Here is a 16,304-nt window from a genome sequence, read left to right as displayed (position 1 = left end):
ACGTTAGTCACATTACTACTACGTTACTACTATTTTTTTCTTCATAAGAAGCATTACCGATTTCGGTAACTGTAACTTAAAAAAAAAAACCAGCGGCATTGTTCTAATCAACACCAAGCAGATACCTCCCCACCTAGCTATCTAGCTAGCGAAAACCTTCCTTGAGTCGTAGTCTATTTTGTATAGTATAGTATAGCACAGCAAATTTAGCCTTGAACAAGAAGCCGCCAAGTGTTAGTTAGGCGCCAACACACCGCGGCAACTACGTATGTGTCTGATAGGTCTCCGACAAAACCCAACGTTTGGGAGAGCCTGTTTTACGTTCCACGGCGCCTATGGCACATGGTTTTCTATTTTTATCATCGTTATTCTTAACATGCTTATGACGAACGATGCTCAGCCCTGCTGCATTGATTTACAATATTACAAGTCCAAGGTAGGTACAGTTTCACTTATCGCGCCGTCTGGCTGGAGTGTCTGTCTGCCTTGTCTCCTTCCACAAGCAAGATATTTCGTTTGGTCTTTTTTTTTTCCTTCTCCGTGCTGTTTGATAAGTAGGACATGGGAATATGTTTAACTCAGATCCTGGTTCCCCAGCTTGTTGTTTTCGGTTTTTGGCTGCGGTGCAGGTGCAAGGTTGACTCTTTTTTCTTTCTTCCTGGCTAGTACTCATGGTAACTATACTCCAGATCTTACCAAGTACCTAGTCTGTCTAGTATGGACCTACTTACAAAGCAATCCTTCTACGTACCGTACCAAAGTTCTGCCTATTCTAACCTATAACACATCCACCTCTTTTGCTTCTGCTTTACTGACTGTTGGGCGTTCGATCGTTTGCTGCTCGATCTTAGTTAATAGTTGGAGAGAAGGAAAAGAGATGAGAGAACAGAAGAGAAGATGAGAGAAGATGGACTAGATAAGCAGTTCGGAATAAAATCAGATAGAAAAAGAGAGAGAGAGAGAAAGATATAATGGACAGGTTGAGAGAAAGTTACAAGCAGGTTTAGGTAGAGGAAAACAGTGACATGCAGTTCTTCTCTCCACTCCCTCTCTCTACATATAAAGTCCATTCCAGACAGACCAGACCGTACCGGACGCCTATTCAATCCAGCAAACCTAGGTAAGGTAGGTACCTTATTGAGAGATTTTGTTGCCACCTACATACTAAGATAAGGTACTCAATTTGAACTGAATTATATCTCTCCTTGTCTAATCTACCAGACATCAATGGTTTTCAATTGATTATATATGATTTATTGTATTCCGCATGTCATCCTATCCCATCCACCAGTCCCGGCTTTAGATTCTACATGTATCTTATTGAAATGGGTTTAAATGATGCAAACGTAAGAGTACATGACTTCAACCAATGCAAGTGCACAGGCTGTGGTCTTGTTGGCCCTCCTTTTTTTTATCCACTGAATAGGTAGAGCATAACGTGGCTGTGATTTCGATTTCTTGATGGTGGTTTTTGTCGATTTGGTTAATTCTGATCAACGTACCCAAGTATATATTATAAACTCATGATATGCAGGATCTAATGGGTATATGATTTTGTTTCGGTTGATGGGTATATCATCTATCGCTTCAAAATTCAAGAGTTCATTCAGCTCATGCAGATATTATGATTATTTTTCTTTATCAGATACTTCATATCAATATTCCATAAAGAGCCGGATATATATATATATATATATATTTTATCTCGATTAAACGTGAGTTGAAAGTTGAGCCAACCAATTAAATTAAATCCCAACAGATCACAAAAACCAGCACAAACTGTCCAGAGAGAGCAGGAAATGAACGACAGTTCCACTGGCGTGGAATGGTCATAGATTTCCCCGACTACCTCACCAACGCCTTCTCTCGTAATGGTAGTCGTCGCTGTCATCATCGTCGTCATCTGAATCAAAGCCCCGGTTGAACCTTGAACTGAACGCACCTGGACGGTACGCCTCACCTGCGCTGTCGTACTCGTCGACGTCGAACTCTTCGTCATCGGAGGCACCGCGATGTCTGTACCTGCTGTATATGGCGGTGGGGTCGTCATACTCATCCGCGGAGGAGAGTTCCTCGTCCGGGTAGTCGTTTGCAGGATTGTCTTCGGCTATAAGTTCAGAATTGTTAGTGGAAACTATTCAAGATAGGAACATGGCAGTAGAAGTGGACGCAAGGGAAGAGAAATGACTACCCACCATTTGAATCCTCATCTTCAGGGTCCCACTGGTCTTCCTCGTCCTCATCCTCCGCGAAGGTTTCCCAGTACTCTTCGTCTTCCTGAGTGATAACAACAATACCGATATCCCTGCGCGTCGTGTCGATCCCGTTCTGGCGGAACCAGGTCTCATTGTCCATCTCCATGTCGATGAGAGGGTTCGTAAGCATAGTGCCAGCGGGCAAGGGGCGTCGGATGTAGGTGTCGTAGACATAGTCACCATCGCTATCATCCTCCTCATCCTGTTGAGCTTTCTTGCCAGGAGTTCCTAGAACCGTAGTGGACGTCTCAACTTTCATAGTATCCTGGACATTGTTGGCGGGTTTCGTCATCTGCTGCGATGCTGTCTCTCCATCGCGGCTCTCGACCTCAGGCGTAGCACTCCGCGGTTTGTTTGGAGTTCGGGGCTGATATTTCAGAGCGGGCTTCGGGAGTGCATTTCGTGCAGGAGATGAAAATGGCGCCTCCTTTTTCTCGGTAGTCTGCATATCTACATCTTCTTTCTCCAAGTCCAGAGCAATCTGCTCAAATTCCCGTGCCAGTCTCTCCGAGCCGTCCTCCCAATCTTTCGAACGTTTTTGAGCTCTTTTCTCAAGGGTGTCCGCGAGACGTTGTTTGGCAGCGGAGATAGAGGCCTTCTGCTGCTCTCTCCAACGTCTCTCCGCCTGATTGACTACGGGCCGCTTTCTGGGACTAGCAGTCGGTTGCTGAATTTCAGAGCTGACAGATGACCGCTGCGACCTGACATCACTAGCACTCTGTGCAAGGTCCTCAATCATCGAGGCCTTCCTTGAATGCGGTTCACGCGTCAGCTTTTCAACAAGGACCGCTCGAATAGGCGCCCCGTCCCCTCTCTTCTTCTGAACGCCTCCACCGGCAGCTTTGAGTATGTCGGCAGGTGTGTGAGATCTGGATATATGGAATTTCCGCAGCGACGGTGCCCTCCCAGGTGACGAAGCCGGGGTTTCTCTGCCGCTCGAAGCGGGAGAGACACCAGTTGCGCTCGCTGAGCTGGCCGTTTTGGCATGTTCACCGGATACCCTCGGAGGTGCAGGCTCCGGAGTAGAAGTCAGCGCTCTTTTGAACTTCTCCTCAGCCTCCCTTCGAGCAGCAGCAAGCTGCCTCTCTTCTCGGAACTCCGCCCCAGGAGACGTAGCCCTGACAAGGGGCACCCCTCCTGCATTTCCACGAGCGGGACCGGAGATCGTGGGGAAGTTATACTGGCTCACTGATCGGGGGCTGCGAATACTCTGCTTTGCAGCAGATCCTGCAGTTCCCACAGGGTCATCGGCGCCATCGCCACCAATGCGGACTCTCTGAAAGACAAAGTCCGTGAAGCGTCTTTTCGTCTGGTGTAGTTCAGACCGGATATCTGAGAAAACCGTTAGTTTCGTGATTCTAATTATCAATCATGAATCTGCCCGATCAGTGGGACCCGGGAACAGTGTTGGAAGATTTCCCGGGACGGGTAACAAATGAGAAGCGCAGTAGATGAGAAAAGGAAAAGATGGTATCCATACACAACGTCTCCACGGGTTCTTCTTCTCTACGACGCTTGATATTAATACGCTCCGGAGGAAGGGCCATGGCTGCGGCTGTGATGCAAGCTTTTTGATCTCGCTGGACCTCTGCAGTCTGTGTTGTAGCTGGCACATCAAGAGCATGTGTTGAACAGCACCTGACTCGACATGCTGCTGGCTCGTCCGCCCGAAACGGTCTAGCGCCACACAGGGCCCACATGCCTGGCAAAGTATCACGTGACCCTGGGTACCGGAGGTACCGTGACTTGGTTCCGCACTACCGGAGAAACTACGCCCGAGAAGGTTATAAGTAAGCAAACCTAGTGGAAGCCATATGTAGAACAGACCACGGAGGAAGCACATCATTGTATTGCTATCCAAGAATTGCTTCTCTGTAGCTCAATTCCCTCTTCCAGTTTTTCCAGACCCCTTATTTCCCCAAATTACTTCCTCGCAATTGCATCCCCCCCAAAAAACAACGCTCAACCGGAGTGGAGCTCTGTTGCTCAGTGATTAATGCAGTAGATGGCATCACAAACGGAAACAGGTAGAATGGAACACGAAAGAACAGAACCGAGCCAAACCAGTCTAGGGTATAGCCGACCTCTCACCTCCTCGTAACCAACTTGGATCGAAAGCTGTGCACAGCCTTTAGATGGAAAAACCGTAGCCAGCTAGCAATACAATGTGATTATGAAGAAAATTATTAAAATGGAGTAGGCCCGTTGCCAATGAACTGAAGATGTTTAGACAAGCATGCTTAAATCAAAGCAATACAAGAAAGGAACGGGTTGAACAACACATATTAAGAATGAACAGACAACGGTAGAATGCAGCATAAGAGAGAAGATTTGCCCATTTATTTCGCTCTGATCTCCTCCTCAGCCCAGCCTGGGAGAGAACCTTCGTTCTGGATAGCCAATCCAAATCCACTGTGGTTCAGGCCGCCGAGAGCGGAACTGAAGCTGGAAAAGCTCCCCTGGGGTTGGTGAGCCACGCCAGGACGGCTCTGAGTGTGATTGCTGTGACCCGCACCAAACGGCTCCTGTGAAAAGGACGGTAGACTGACCGCCCGCGAATGCTGTACGCGTGGGACGTTCAAGCTGTTACCCCCGCTTGTGGCATGGTGACCACCGTTAGCAGGACCATTCGAAACGTTCAGAAAGCCATTGGTGGAAGGCTTCTGCTGATGCAACGAACTGTCGATACCAGCACCGTTAGAGAGCTCGCTGGTGCCTGCTCCGTTGTAGAGAGCAGCCTGCTGGTTAGCAAGAGCCTGTTGCTGCTGTTGCTGCAGGGCAGCTAGGGTGACGGGGTCACTGAGGCGGTTTTCCTGCTCCTGAGCCTGCTGAGCGGAGATCTGATTCAGGTACATCGTCAGGGGGTTGTTGCTTCCAGCGTTCAGGATCGCCGACGGAGTGGACACCGTCTGGAGCGGGTGCCGGTTCTGCTGTCCGTTTTGCGAGCCTGTTGAGCCTGGGGCGGGCGACAGTGCGGGTCGTGTCGGGCTTGGCTGAGATCCTGACTGGCTGAGCGTCTGCTGGAAACCGTTGAGAGTGGGCGGAGACTGTGGACCATCCAGACCAGATGCAGCACGGTTTTGCTGGTTGTTTACCTGGCGAGGGGGGTTACCGCAGCGGTCCTTGCCGAAGTTGATCTTGAACCGCTTGTATTCCTCACGGCTCCGCATGCCTTCAATGGCCTTGATGGCGTTCGCAATGTTCGTAAAGTTAACGAAGGCACAGCTCTTCTCCCTCAAGGTGTTGACGAGCTCGATCTCTCCGTATTCAGAGAAGTCCTGACGGAGACGGTCCTCCGTCCAAGACTCATCCAGGTTCCCAATGTAAACATTGCGAGATGCACCACCACTTACAGCGAGGGCGATCGCTGGTGGCAGAGCGCCTGAATGTTTACCCCAACCAATTTTTAGTCTTCGGTTGTGGATCATCAGTCCCTGAAGATTACTCAGAGCATAGAAGGAAGCCGCCGATGTCGGGTCGATGAAGGTGACGAAGCAGATGTGCTTGTCAGGGATGTAGCGGATGTGATGCAAAAGACCACCACGAACCACGTTACAGATCTCTTCGATCGTAGTCTCCGGGTGAATGTTTCCAAGGTAGATGGTCCTGTTACCCAAGTTGTTCACACCTCCCGCAGTTGTCGCAACAGCCGCTGCAGCGACGGATTGCTGGGCCAGCGCGTTGGAAATCAGATCGCGGTCAGCAGTATTGAGAATGTGTGCGTATCCTGGAGCAATTCCAAGGTATTGGGCAGCGTTCTGCTGCTGCGTCTTCGAGACGTATGCGCAGCGGTCCTTGCCGTAGAAAACACGTCGAGGAGCTTGCCACTTGGGCTCCTGGGGCAGCTGTGCGACGGCCTTGATGGCATTGCTGATAGACAAAAAGTGAACAAACCCAATCGCCTTCTCTTTCACAATCTTCACCGTATCAATAGGTCCGAATTTCCCAAGGTCTTCGCGAAGCTCGTCCTCTGTGATGTCCTCCGGCAAGTTCCCAAGGTAGACATTTCTGGAGGCACCCGACTGCTGCACTGCGAGAGCGACGGAAGTTGGGACCTGCGACGGCTTACCCCAGCCGATTTTGATATCATTGCCCTTGATGGCAAGCTTCTTCAAAATAGCGTCAGAGTGGAAGTGGGTTGCGGAGCTGCTGTCCAGGAAAGAGATGAAAGCGCAGTTCTTGTCCGGCAGAAGACGAACCGACTCGATCTGTCCGCTGCGCACGTGGTTCAAGATCTCCTCTGCAGATGTCTCTGCTGGGATGTTCCCAAGGTAAACCGTGCGACTGGTCCCGGACATGATTCCGCTAACAGAAGCACTAGGACCACCAAAGGCAGCGCTAGCCAAACCGGGAAGCACACCGCTGGGAGACTGGGGGCCACCCAAGAGCTGGGAACCACCGAAACCTTCAGCAGACATCAGTCCCGAATAAAGTCCAGGGGATATGGCGTTCTGCTGGGCCTGGGTAGGGCTACCTAGTTGGTTCTGGGGGTTTTGAGCGTGGGCAGAGGCGTTGGCCTGCGAGAAACCACCGAAGTTGGTGAACTGGGGAGATGCAAAGGCGGAGGGTGTTCCTGGCTGGAACGGACTGCCAAGCAGCAGCTGCGATGGAAGAAGGGGTGTAAAATTCATGTCAAAGGTTGCCCCGGACGTAGCGAGATCGTTTCCGTTTTGTCCACCCGAAGCAGTATTGATGGAAGGGATGTTAGCGCGACGTGCGTTACGGTCCCCAAAGCCAATGTTATTCGAGTTGTAAGCACCGTGGGAGAAACCAGTGTGGTCAGCGTTAATGTTAGACAATTTCGAGACGGGTGGGATCAGACGAGAACTACTAGGGATAGTTGAGGCGTCCGAGGTTTGCATGGCGAGGAGATGGGACGGCAGGACAAGCTTGTCCCCGATGGCGGAGGAGAATACAGCCGTCTTGACGGTGTTATTCGCCCGGGGGAAGGATTACCGGACGCGACGAGCGAAGGAATGGACGCTGGGAGAGCTGAAGGGAAAGCAAGATCTCGACCACGAACCGTGGGGGCCGGGCACGCAGACAAGGTGTCTGGAGAAACAGTGAGACGGTCAATGGAATGTGCGTGACAGAAATTAGTGGGAGAGCGGACGTACCTCAACGGTCCAGAGCTCGAGAATGTCGCTACGACTCTCCGCCCCAAGCAGCCGAGGAAAACAGAATCCGGACGAACCAATTCTGCTCTCCAGGACCTCGAAACCGGCTTCCCTTTTCTCAGAGGCACCAGCAGTCGAGGGGGGCTGAAGAGAAACGGCGCACAAAGAAGGGGATCAAAGAATTGACTATAGACAGGCCAGCAGGATTAAGTAGGCTGCAAAGGGATAAGCGGAAGCAACAGACGAAAAAGGGCCCGGGCGAAAAGGGGTCTCGAAAGAAAAGTGATATTACGGAGCGAACGGCGGGCCGAAGGAAATATAAAGGAAAGATAAAGAACGTGGAGAAGTAAGGAATGGAGGAAGGTATGCAGAAAGCAAGAATAATGCACCCAAAATGGAGAGGGGGAGGAAGAGAGATAGAAAGAGGAGGCAAGGGTAGGGGCGAAGAAGCGGACACCAGGGACCAGAGGCTTAAAAGGGTAACGGATTGAGTTGGAGACCGAGTGGACGGGGACGGAGAGCACGGGGGGGATGAGGTACTCTGGTACTCCGTACAGAGGTACTTTGACTCTTGCAAGAGACTGGGCGAGCTGAGGGAAAATAACAACAAGGCCACACGGGCAGGGATTGGAGGGAGTCGGGGGCAGGCGGCCGTGGTTCCTGCGCGGGTTGGGGCGTTTCTCGGGGCGCGCCAGGGACCTCTCAGGGCCCGATAGGGGCTGCGCGATGCCCCTTCGGTCTAGCGCGTGGCCCCCCTGGGTCTGGCATTCCTCTAGTCGCTGCTCCGGACGCTTGGCATCGAGCAAGGAGCATCGCGATCCTCTGCAGACCTTGTTTGCTTCACTCGCGATCGCCTCTGTAGCAGCAGCAGCAGCAGCGTCCGCGGTGCACACCATCTCTGCGTCTGCGTCCTCGACATTGACCCTCACGCGCATGGTGGCAGCTCCGTCTCTGGCGCCGATCAGCCCTCGTGGAGCTGGGCCTCTCCTGAGCCCTGCCTTTTTTGGCTGCACGCTTAACCGTCTCGAGCCACTGGCCGCGCCATAGGGCAGGCTGAGAAACTGGGGTTGAGGAAAAAAAAGTCCGCAGAACGGCAGAGCGACACCCTAGGCCCGCTAGTCAGTAGCTATCTTGCCAGATCTGAGACCTGCCTGTCCCTCGACTCTTCTGACGCTCGAGATCCTATCTGACAGATCTCCGTCAATGCAGATAGAGTGCTTGATCTCCGCTCGGGGGCCTTCACCCTTCAATCCTCATCGTCGTCGTTTCAGCAGTGTCGGTCAAACACTGCTGAAATTTTTCACGACCGACCTTCTAGAAGCTTTTCTGCAGCTAAGCTGCACCCCCCTGACTAACTCCCGCTAGCCGCCAAACCCTCACCCCCTTGACCATGGCTGGAAGTTCTATGGGTTCTCCATATTTCCAAAACCATGGTTCTCGTAGACCTCTCCTTGTTTGTCACATCCTGCAGGCGGGAAACGCACCATGAGTATGTACCGCAATGCGCCGCGAAGCATATGGATGCCCGCAGGCATCAAAAGCCAGAGAAGACCGTCAGGATGACATGACGCAAGCTCGGTTCAAAAGAACCAAAGCAAGTCACTGAACAGATTGGGAACTACCTGCATAGTGCGTATTGGATCGCTTCACCGCCGGTGGTACTCCGTACGTGGGGAAATGACTTGAGCTGCGTGGTGCTGGCTTACAGCGAGTGCATCTGATTTGCAGCATCCGATCTGACATATTTCACTCAACTAGCTTTCCGAGGCGCGCCGTGCGGCTGCAACTTGAAATGAAAGGTGGCTGATCCTCCTTTCGTTCATGCACAGCTTGGCCAGCAGCCAAGAGTCCAAGCGTGACATACTTCCATGTTGGGACAAAAAAGCATATGGTTGCATCTGTTGTACAGGATGCTGGGCAGGGAATGCTTCTTTGGATGCGTCACAAAGAGCTAGGAGTCGAGAGGCTCAAGGAATGAGATCGCGACTGACAGGCTGCCATCCTGGCATTCCACGTTACATCATCCAATCGACGGCTATCGATGAATTAGACTAACAAGCACTATGCAGATATTTCTGTCAGCTTTTCCTATAACGATGCTAAGGAGGACTGTCAGTTCTTGCCACCTCTCTTCTTGGAACGAATTTGCCTAAATCGCGGGCCGTGGAGCACGGCCACTAAGAAGGGCCTTTGCCACATGACAATGATGATCCAGATGGTCCGTCAGTATCTGATGCACATAAGCTTAGATTTGCAATCTATGCCGAAAATAGTCGAAGGAGTGACATGCGACAGTATGGAGTAGAATGGGAGTAATAGCTGACTGCAAGACGCACTGGGCCAGGTCTGTTGAGGGTCTCATACAAATCTAGAACTGCGCCTCAGCAGCAGAAGAATACCCTGTCGAAATGCGGACGGGATTGGCATCATGACCGGGAAGATAGTCAGAGAAAATCTGCAGTTATCTCTGAGAACGGATCGCATCTTGGAGGCGAAAATTCAGATGAACGGCGTCGTGTTGACTGACGCTGTGGTGAAGCTGGAGGATACGGAAACAGCATTGATTGGTGCCTCAGGCAGAAGAGGAGAGATAAAGGAAAGCCCTGCCCGCTCCTATCAGTTACCCCTCCAAGAAAGCGGTGTCCCTTGTGTGGCTCTTCCACTCCCGCCTCCTTGCTCGACCAGCGCATCTGAAAGGCCTCCCTGGAGATAATCCCTTCTTTGAGTCGTTAGCCTATAAGTCTATTAGCTCTACTCCCGCCGGGTGGCCTTATCATTCTCGTTGGTGGGTTTAGGGTTCTGAGTCACCTGTGCGACCTTGATAACTGACTCCACGAAAAAAATAAAAGACGATACCCCTCCAAAAATTCAAGTTTCTCAATACCCTCCGATAACGACCTATAGACGCGATTTGAGGGCTCTTCTACAGAGAACCTCCTAAGATGGCTTCTGCTCCGGCGAAAACCATCTACATCGATGAAGACGTCGGAAAGGACGATGCGACGGCGACCGGATCGGAATCCTCTCCCTACAAGTCCCTCGTTTATGCCTTTCTACAGCATGATCCTACTACCGAGGGAATTCAGTACTTGACACGCAAGTCCCAGACTGGTCCAGTTGGCGAGGGTGAGGATGAAAGTGTTAGACTGGAGTGGAAGCCAGCCACCAAGTCCGCCGTCAAGAAGGCGACCAACCTCTACGAGCAGCGGAAGAAGAAGGCCGCCAAGGAGCAAGAACTGGCTATCAGGGAGAAGCAGGAGGCAGAGAAGCGTAGGTTGGTCCTGGAGGAGGCAAAGAAAGTCGTCATCAAGGAGGATCCTTCCCTTCCCAAGCCCGTCAGGATCAGGCTGGACGAGACGGACCCCGCTAAAATCAAACTGCGAACACCCGACTCTGATACCCCTGGAACTCGTGTCCGAGTCCTCGGACGAGTGCACCGTTTGCGCGCTCAAAAGGATGTCATCTTCATCACCCTGACGGACGGATATGGGTACCTGCAGTGTATCTTTACGGGAGATCTGACCAAGACCTACGACGCCATGACTCTTACCCTCGAGACATCCATCGCAATCCACGGTGAGATGCGTGCTGTGCCGCCAAAGCAGCACGCTCCCAACGACCGTGAGCTGCACGCTGATTTCTTCACCGTTATCGGCCGTGCCCCTGGTGACAAGGAAGCCATCACCAACCGTGTTGCTCCCGATGCTGACCCCCAGACCCTCTACGACAACCGTCACCTTGTGCTCCGCGGAGAGACAGCCTCTTCCGTCATAAAGGTCCGCGCGGCCGTCCTGAGAGCTTTCCGGAAAACTTTCGAGGAGCACCGCATGCTGGAAGTGACCCCGCCGTCCATGGTTCAGACTCAGGTTGAGGGTGGCAGCACGCTGTTTGCTTTCGACTACTACGGCGAGAAGGCCTATCTCACGCAGTCCTCTCAGCTTTACCTCGAGACATGTCTGCCGTCCCTGGGTGATGTCTTCTGTGTCTGCCCCTCTTTCCGTGCGGAGAAGTCCCTCACCCGTCGCCACCTTTCGGAGTACACCCATGTTGAGGCGGAACTCGACTTCATCACCTTCAGCGATCTTCTCGACCACCTCGAGGACGTCATCTGCCGTGTTATCGATCTGACGCTGGCCGAGCCTGAAATTGCAGGCTACATCAAGAAACTCAACCCCGACTTCAAGCCTCCATCCCGCCCCTTCAAGCGGATGAAGTACTCCGAAGCCATCGAGTGGTTGCGTGAGCATAACATCCCCAACGAGGAGGGCAACCCCCACCAGTTCGGTGATGACATCGCTGAGGCTGCAGAGCGCAAGATGACCGACATGATCAACCAGCCCATCTTCCTGACCCACTTCCCTGTGGAGATCAAGGCATTTTACATGAAGAAAGACCCCGAGGACCGTCGCGTCACGGAGAGTGTCGACGTTCTGATGCCCGGCGTCGGTGAGATCGTCGGTGGAAGCATGAGAATGGACGACTGGGAGGAACTGATGGGCGCGTACAAGAAGGAGGGCATGAACCCCGATCCGTACTACTGGTACACTGACCAGCGCAAGTAAGTTTTCCCAAATTAGCATTGCTTTTTTATGAGACTTCTGAAATGATACTAATCTTCTAAAACAGGTACGGAACCTCTCCCCACGGTGGCTACGGTCTCGGTCTCGAGCGTTTCCTTGCCTGGATGTGCGGCCGGTACACGGTTAGGGAATGCTGCCTGTACCCTCGCTTCACGGGACGCTGCACTCCTTAGGCAATTAGTGATAGATGGAGGTCGCTTCCCTCTTTCTCCGAATACACTTCCCAGTCTACTAGAGCCGAGTTAACCCACCCATCCAGAGGAGATACCCTCCCGCTTCGCGATTCCCCAGATTCTTTTCCTCTGTTCCCATTTTTCTATTCGGGCTGGAAGGAAGGATCATGAGGCTTTTTTATATGCCCTGTCTCGTTCTTATTCTCCCTCGGAAACCCGCCATGCCATGCAGGGATGAAATGAAAAGAAATGAGATGAGGATCCGCAACGCGGGTTGATTGCTGATGCACTTTAACTTTTTAACTGAACTGTATGTAGCAAGATAAAAATACGCAGAATAGATATATGGGGTTTTGTAATATTTGTGATGTTTTCCACCTCTATCTTATCTACGACATGTACATACATTACATACCGTACCTATCTACTTAGATACTGGATACCTATGATTCCTAAGGCCTATACATACTTACCTTCCTAACTTAGTAGGTTAAGTAGGAGGTCCAGTGTTGGAACCTTGGGAAGCTTAGGGTGCCCGGGCCTCAGCTTCTCGGCTTTCATTTAATTAATACTTGTTTTTTTTTCGGTACCCAGTCGATTGGACGAGCAGTACCGACGATCCCTGCCTCGTCATGCTACAGAAACGCGTTCTATAGAAATTATCAAACAAACACATGTCATATGTAGGTATACACTATAGGTCCAAGCGGAACCAGTCAACCCAACCATATTGGTATAATTGTCTACCTAACCTAATCTATGAGATGAAGTTCGAATCGAATCTCAAGTCCAAAGTTATCACCTAGTCTAAATAATGAGGATCGGCAAGGGGTATGAATGAATGATGGGAAAGAAGAGGAAAACGATCGGGCCGCCCGTTCGTCATCGTCACATCGTTATGTTGCTTTTCTTTTTAAGCGTGTGTATGTGCCTAGACTCAACTCGCGCGTTCGTTGCTCTTGATTTTTTTGGTGTTCAACAATAAGAACCAAACCCAAACTCTCTGGGGAATTAAGAAAGGAAATAGTATGAAATATCAATCAAAGGAACTCGTAATAGCACTCGGAAGAAGAATGAAAACGGGGCTCTCTGGCCATGATGATGCTGGGACTGGCAGCTACCCGTGCGGGGACTCTGCTCTCATCGAGTCGATTTATCGACGTCGCGAAAGGCAGAAGTCATGGAGGACATGGGCTGGGTGCACATCTTCACGTCGCTTTTCCCCCACACGCTCCCTCTCGCAGGGAAGATCGACCCACTGTCAGCGGTGGTGACAGCCACGTCGTCCGCAGCCGGTGCGGAGATGTGCGGCATGACGAGTTCGAGACCCTTGGTCGCGCCGGAGCTCGTTGAGAAGGAAGGGTTGTGTCGAGGGGGCAGTGGACGGTTTGCGTACTCGTGCATGTAGCTCACGTAGTCCGAGTTGCTGTTGCACGAGGACGCAACGGTCGATGGTGTATGCGTCAGCGATGGCACACCCCCTCCACTCATCATGGTCGAGAGGCTCGTCGAGCTGCGATACCCCGCGCTAGGACGGCGAGACGGGAGCATAACTTCACCACTGCTGCCGTGGAACTGGGAGAGGTACTGCCAGGCTTCGGATGACGCCAGGGAGGCGGAACTGTCGTGGCGCCTTGGTAATATCGGCTTCCATTCGGTTGGGTCGAGATCTGCCTTTGCATCATGGAGCTCTGCGGGTATCCGGATAGAGGGAGTATTTCCGGCGGGAGCCTTGGTAGGAGTCATCGGAGGGACAATGATTCGAGGAGACATAGGAGGAGAGGACGGAGGAGTATTGGAGGGAGACATGGAGGCGGTAGTTGAGAAGGAGGCAGAAAGAGGTTTGCAGGAATCTTTGCGGCGACAACTACAAAAGATAATAGTCAGCAGATGACACAAAAGTCAGGAAGGGGATGAGAAGAGGAAATGGGGTTATCTGGAGAATGCGTCATACCTCTCGCTGCAATATAATAGAGCGTTATCAGGAACCGTTATCTGTTTCTCGCACATAGCGCTTTAAAGGATGTTAGCCAACTATGTAAGGGAGGCGCACCACATAGCTCGTCAATGAAAGCGAAAAATGTAGTAGAAAGGAAAAGGAGGTAATAATTGATAAGGATGAGGCAATTATAAAGAACGGCACCCGAGACAACGAGGCTGAGCGATTAGGCCGACCAATGCCGACTTCCACCAACCAGCCGAGAAATAAGGAAAAAAGAAATGACAGCAAACATACCAGAACTGAAGAAAACTGGTAGCCATATCTGCTCTCTCCTCGTCCTTGCTGGACCAGCTCGCGTGCCCAGAGCCGGGTCCCAACTTGGAGATGGAAAAGACCGTAGGAGTATTTTTTCGACTGAGTGCCGGGCGCTGAGGCCTTATCGATGACGGCTTCTGGGCATTGGCGGAGGAGGAAGAGGAAGTGCGGCGATGGGAGGAGGTAGAGTGAGAAGAATGCGATTGTGTCATGGATGGCGGTGATTTTTCACGGTTCTAATAGGTATGATGGATCGAAATTCCCCCTATGCCTGATGCCGCTTACGGTACCGGGAGCTAGGCTGAACGTGGAGCACGGAGATCCCCTGTGGGATGGCGGGTCACTGCGTACTGCGACAGCTGCTGGGTTCAATGATCGACTGGACCGTTCCTTGATAGCGGCCAACTCAAGGCAGATCAATGCAGGAACTTGGAAGACAGCTGAACGAAGACCCTGGGCAGGGGAACACGAGGTAGAAAAGGACGGTTTTCTGGAACAACGAGCCTGCTGGGGCGGTGGGACAAAGAGTTAGATAGACTAAGATAATAGGAGTCACATTGGGCGATAAAGATGGAGGGTGATGCGTCAATGGATGACTCTGACTGGGGAGAGATAAGGGCGGATACACCATACATACCAGAGCTAGTACGGCGCGGTCACGGGCCCTGCGGTCTCAGCGCACGGCCTGACGATGTCTCTAACGATAGTGGCAAAGATCGGAGGAGGTAAAGATACGGGAGATGGCGCGTAGATATGGAGATTGAACGAGCTGGAGACGCAGACATTATATCAGCAGTGTCGTTACGCAGAGGGAGATCGAAGTACCTGAACGTCAGGATGCTGTGACCGCCGCGGTCTGGACTCCGGCGTGGCTGGTGCGCGGGCTGTGGCTGGTGCTGGCCGAACGCAGCCGGCCGTGCTGGTCGAGAACCTCTGCTTGTTCCACCCACTCCACCACGACGCGCAACCTTGACGCCAGGACTCGATCGTCGTCGCCGCAGGCGTCTTTCGCTCCGATCTTTCGTTGCGATCCTGAAACCGCCGAGCTGTCACAACTGAACCCACTGCCCGTCCCGGGGCTTCTATGCTTGGAGCACGTCAAGGGCCGAGAACCGGGGATCGTCTCCCCCGCACGGAAAAAAAACGTAGCAAGGTTACTCAGGAGCAGCGGAAATGGTATCCTGCGACGGAGAACGTGGACAGAAGGATAGTTGAGACTATATATCTGCTGTCTCTCAACAAACTTCTTAGGCTCACGGACTATTGATGGCACTATATGTATTGTGCGGACCGTGCCTCTCCGCGCTCAGTGCTCTCGTTCCCCCCATCTGTAACACCTGCTCCCTTTATCTCCAATCAGCGCCTCACGTTCTTACCTAATGGGTGTGTTACCCCCATCCAGCAGCGTCTAGATGACATGTCATTTCTGGCCACCTCGGAACTCTAACGCTCGCTGGCCGAGTCTCCGCCAGTGCGAGAGCGGCATGCCACGATAGGGAACATCTTGAGACACGTTCTCCAAGTTCCTCATTCTGGCGGTCAATTGAGGGACCAATTGCCGGTCGATCTGTCCTGGAAGCCTGCAGGACATTCCAGAAACCTTGAGGGCTTGATACAGTATGATATGGATCCGGACTGCAGTTGCGAGAGGAAAGCACGCAATTCCAGCACACACCCGACTAACCATCAGGAGTACTCATGGCGCGATCGCTCAGGGAGATCCCGGCCCTACTGTTAGACTTAGACCCGATCGTACTACTTGGGTAGTCTGACAATAGCCCGTTGTACCTGCAGCAGCTTCTCCATACTGTACTCTCTGTACTGTAACAGTTGTGTAAAGGTCAACCTGTCAGACAATCCTGCTAGGAAACAGCCGGTGGTGGTTACTACACCAAATTTTTATCCAATAGCGCCGTCGATGT

At 52.0% G+C, this 16,304-nt stretch overlaps 5 protein-coding genes across 5 annotated transcripts; 1 reads left to right on the top strand and 4 right to left on the bottom strand.

The window, feature by feature from the left end:
• Window positions 1-1,850: 1,850 nt before the first annotated feature.
• Window positions 1,851-3,802, bottom strand: VTN00DRAFT_10005 (uncharacterized protein; the record flags this gene model as incomplete). The annotated part of the gene is made up of 3 exons (XM_069426614.1): window positions 1,851-2,107; window positions 2,196-3,587; window positions 3,736-3,802. 3 exons carry the CDS (start codon window positions 3,800-3,802, stop codon window positions 1,851-1,853), a joined length of 1,716 nt encoding a protein of 571 aa, XP_069284604.1.
• Window positions 3,803-4,594: 792 nt separating this feature from the next.
• Window positions 4,595-7,117, bottom strand: VTN00DRAFT_10004 (uncharacterized protein; the record flags this gene model as incomplete). The annotated part of the gene is made up of 1 exon (XM_069426613.1): window positions 4,595-7,117. One exon carries the CDS (start codon window positions 7,115-7,117, stop codon window positions 4,595-4,597), a length of 2,523 nt encoding a protein of 840 aa, XP_069284603.1.
• Window positions 7,118-7,187: 70 nt separating this feature from the next.
• On the bottom strand, window positions 7,188-8,307 carry VTN00DRAFT_10003 (uncharacterized protein; the record flags this gene model as incomplete). The annotated part of the gene is made up of 3 exons (XM_069426612.1): window positions 7,188-7,307; window positions 7,373-7,516; window positions 7,936-8,307. The coding sequence occupies 3 exons, from the start codon at window positions 8,305-8,307 to the stop codon at window positions 7,188-7,190; spliced, it is 636 nt and encodes a 211-aa protein (XP_069284602.1).
• A 2,007-nt stretch (window positions 8,308-10,314) lies between these two features.
• Window positions 10,315-12,125, top strand: VTN00DRAFT_10002 (uncharacterized protein; the record flags this gene model as incomplete). The annotated part of the gene is made up of 2 exons (XM_069426611.1): window positions 10,315-11,930; window positions 11,999-12,125. 2 exons carry the CDS (start codon window positions 10,315-10,317, stop codon window positions 12,123-12,125), a joined length of 1,743 nt encoding a protein of 580 aa, XP_069284601.1.
• A 1,140-nt stretch (window positions 12,126-13,265) lies between these two features.
• VTN00DRAFT_10001 (uncharacterized protein) lies at window positions 13,266-14,594 on the bottom strand (the record flags this gene model as incomplete). The annotated part of the gene is made up of 3 exons (XM_069426610.1): window positions 13,266-13,992; window positions 14,080-14,139; window positions 14,362-14,594. 3 exons carry the CDS (start codon window positions 14,592-14,594, stop codon window positions 13,266-13,268), a joined length of 1,020 nt encoding a protein of 339 aa, XP_069284600.1.
• Between the last annotated feature and the right edge of the window lie 1,710 nt (window positions 14,595-16,304).

The sequence above is a fragment of the Thermoascus crustaceus genome, assembly GCF_041956765.1.
Source record: "Thermoascus crustaceus strain CBS 181.67 unplaced genomic scaffold VTN00scaffold_8, whole genome shotgun sequence".
Taxonomy (NCBI): domain Eukaryota; kingdom Fungi; phylum Ascomycota; class Eurotiomycetes; order Eurotiales; family Thermoascaceae; genus Thermoascus; species Thermoascus crustaceus.
Note: the sequence above shows the minus strand (reverse complement) of the source record. Positions and strands in the feature narration are given on the sequence as shown.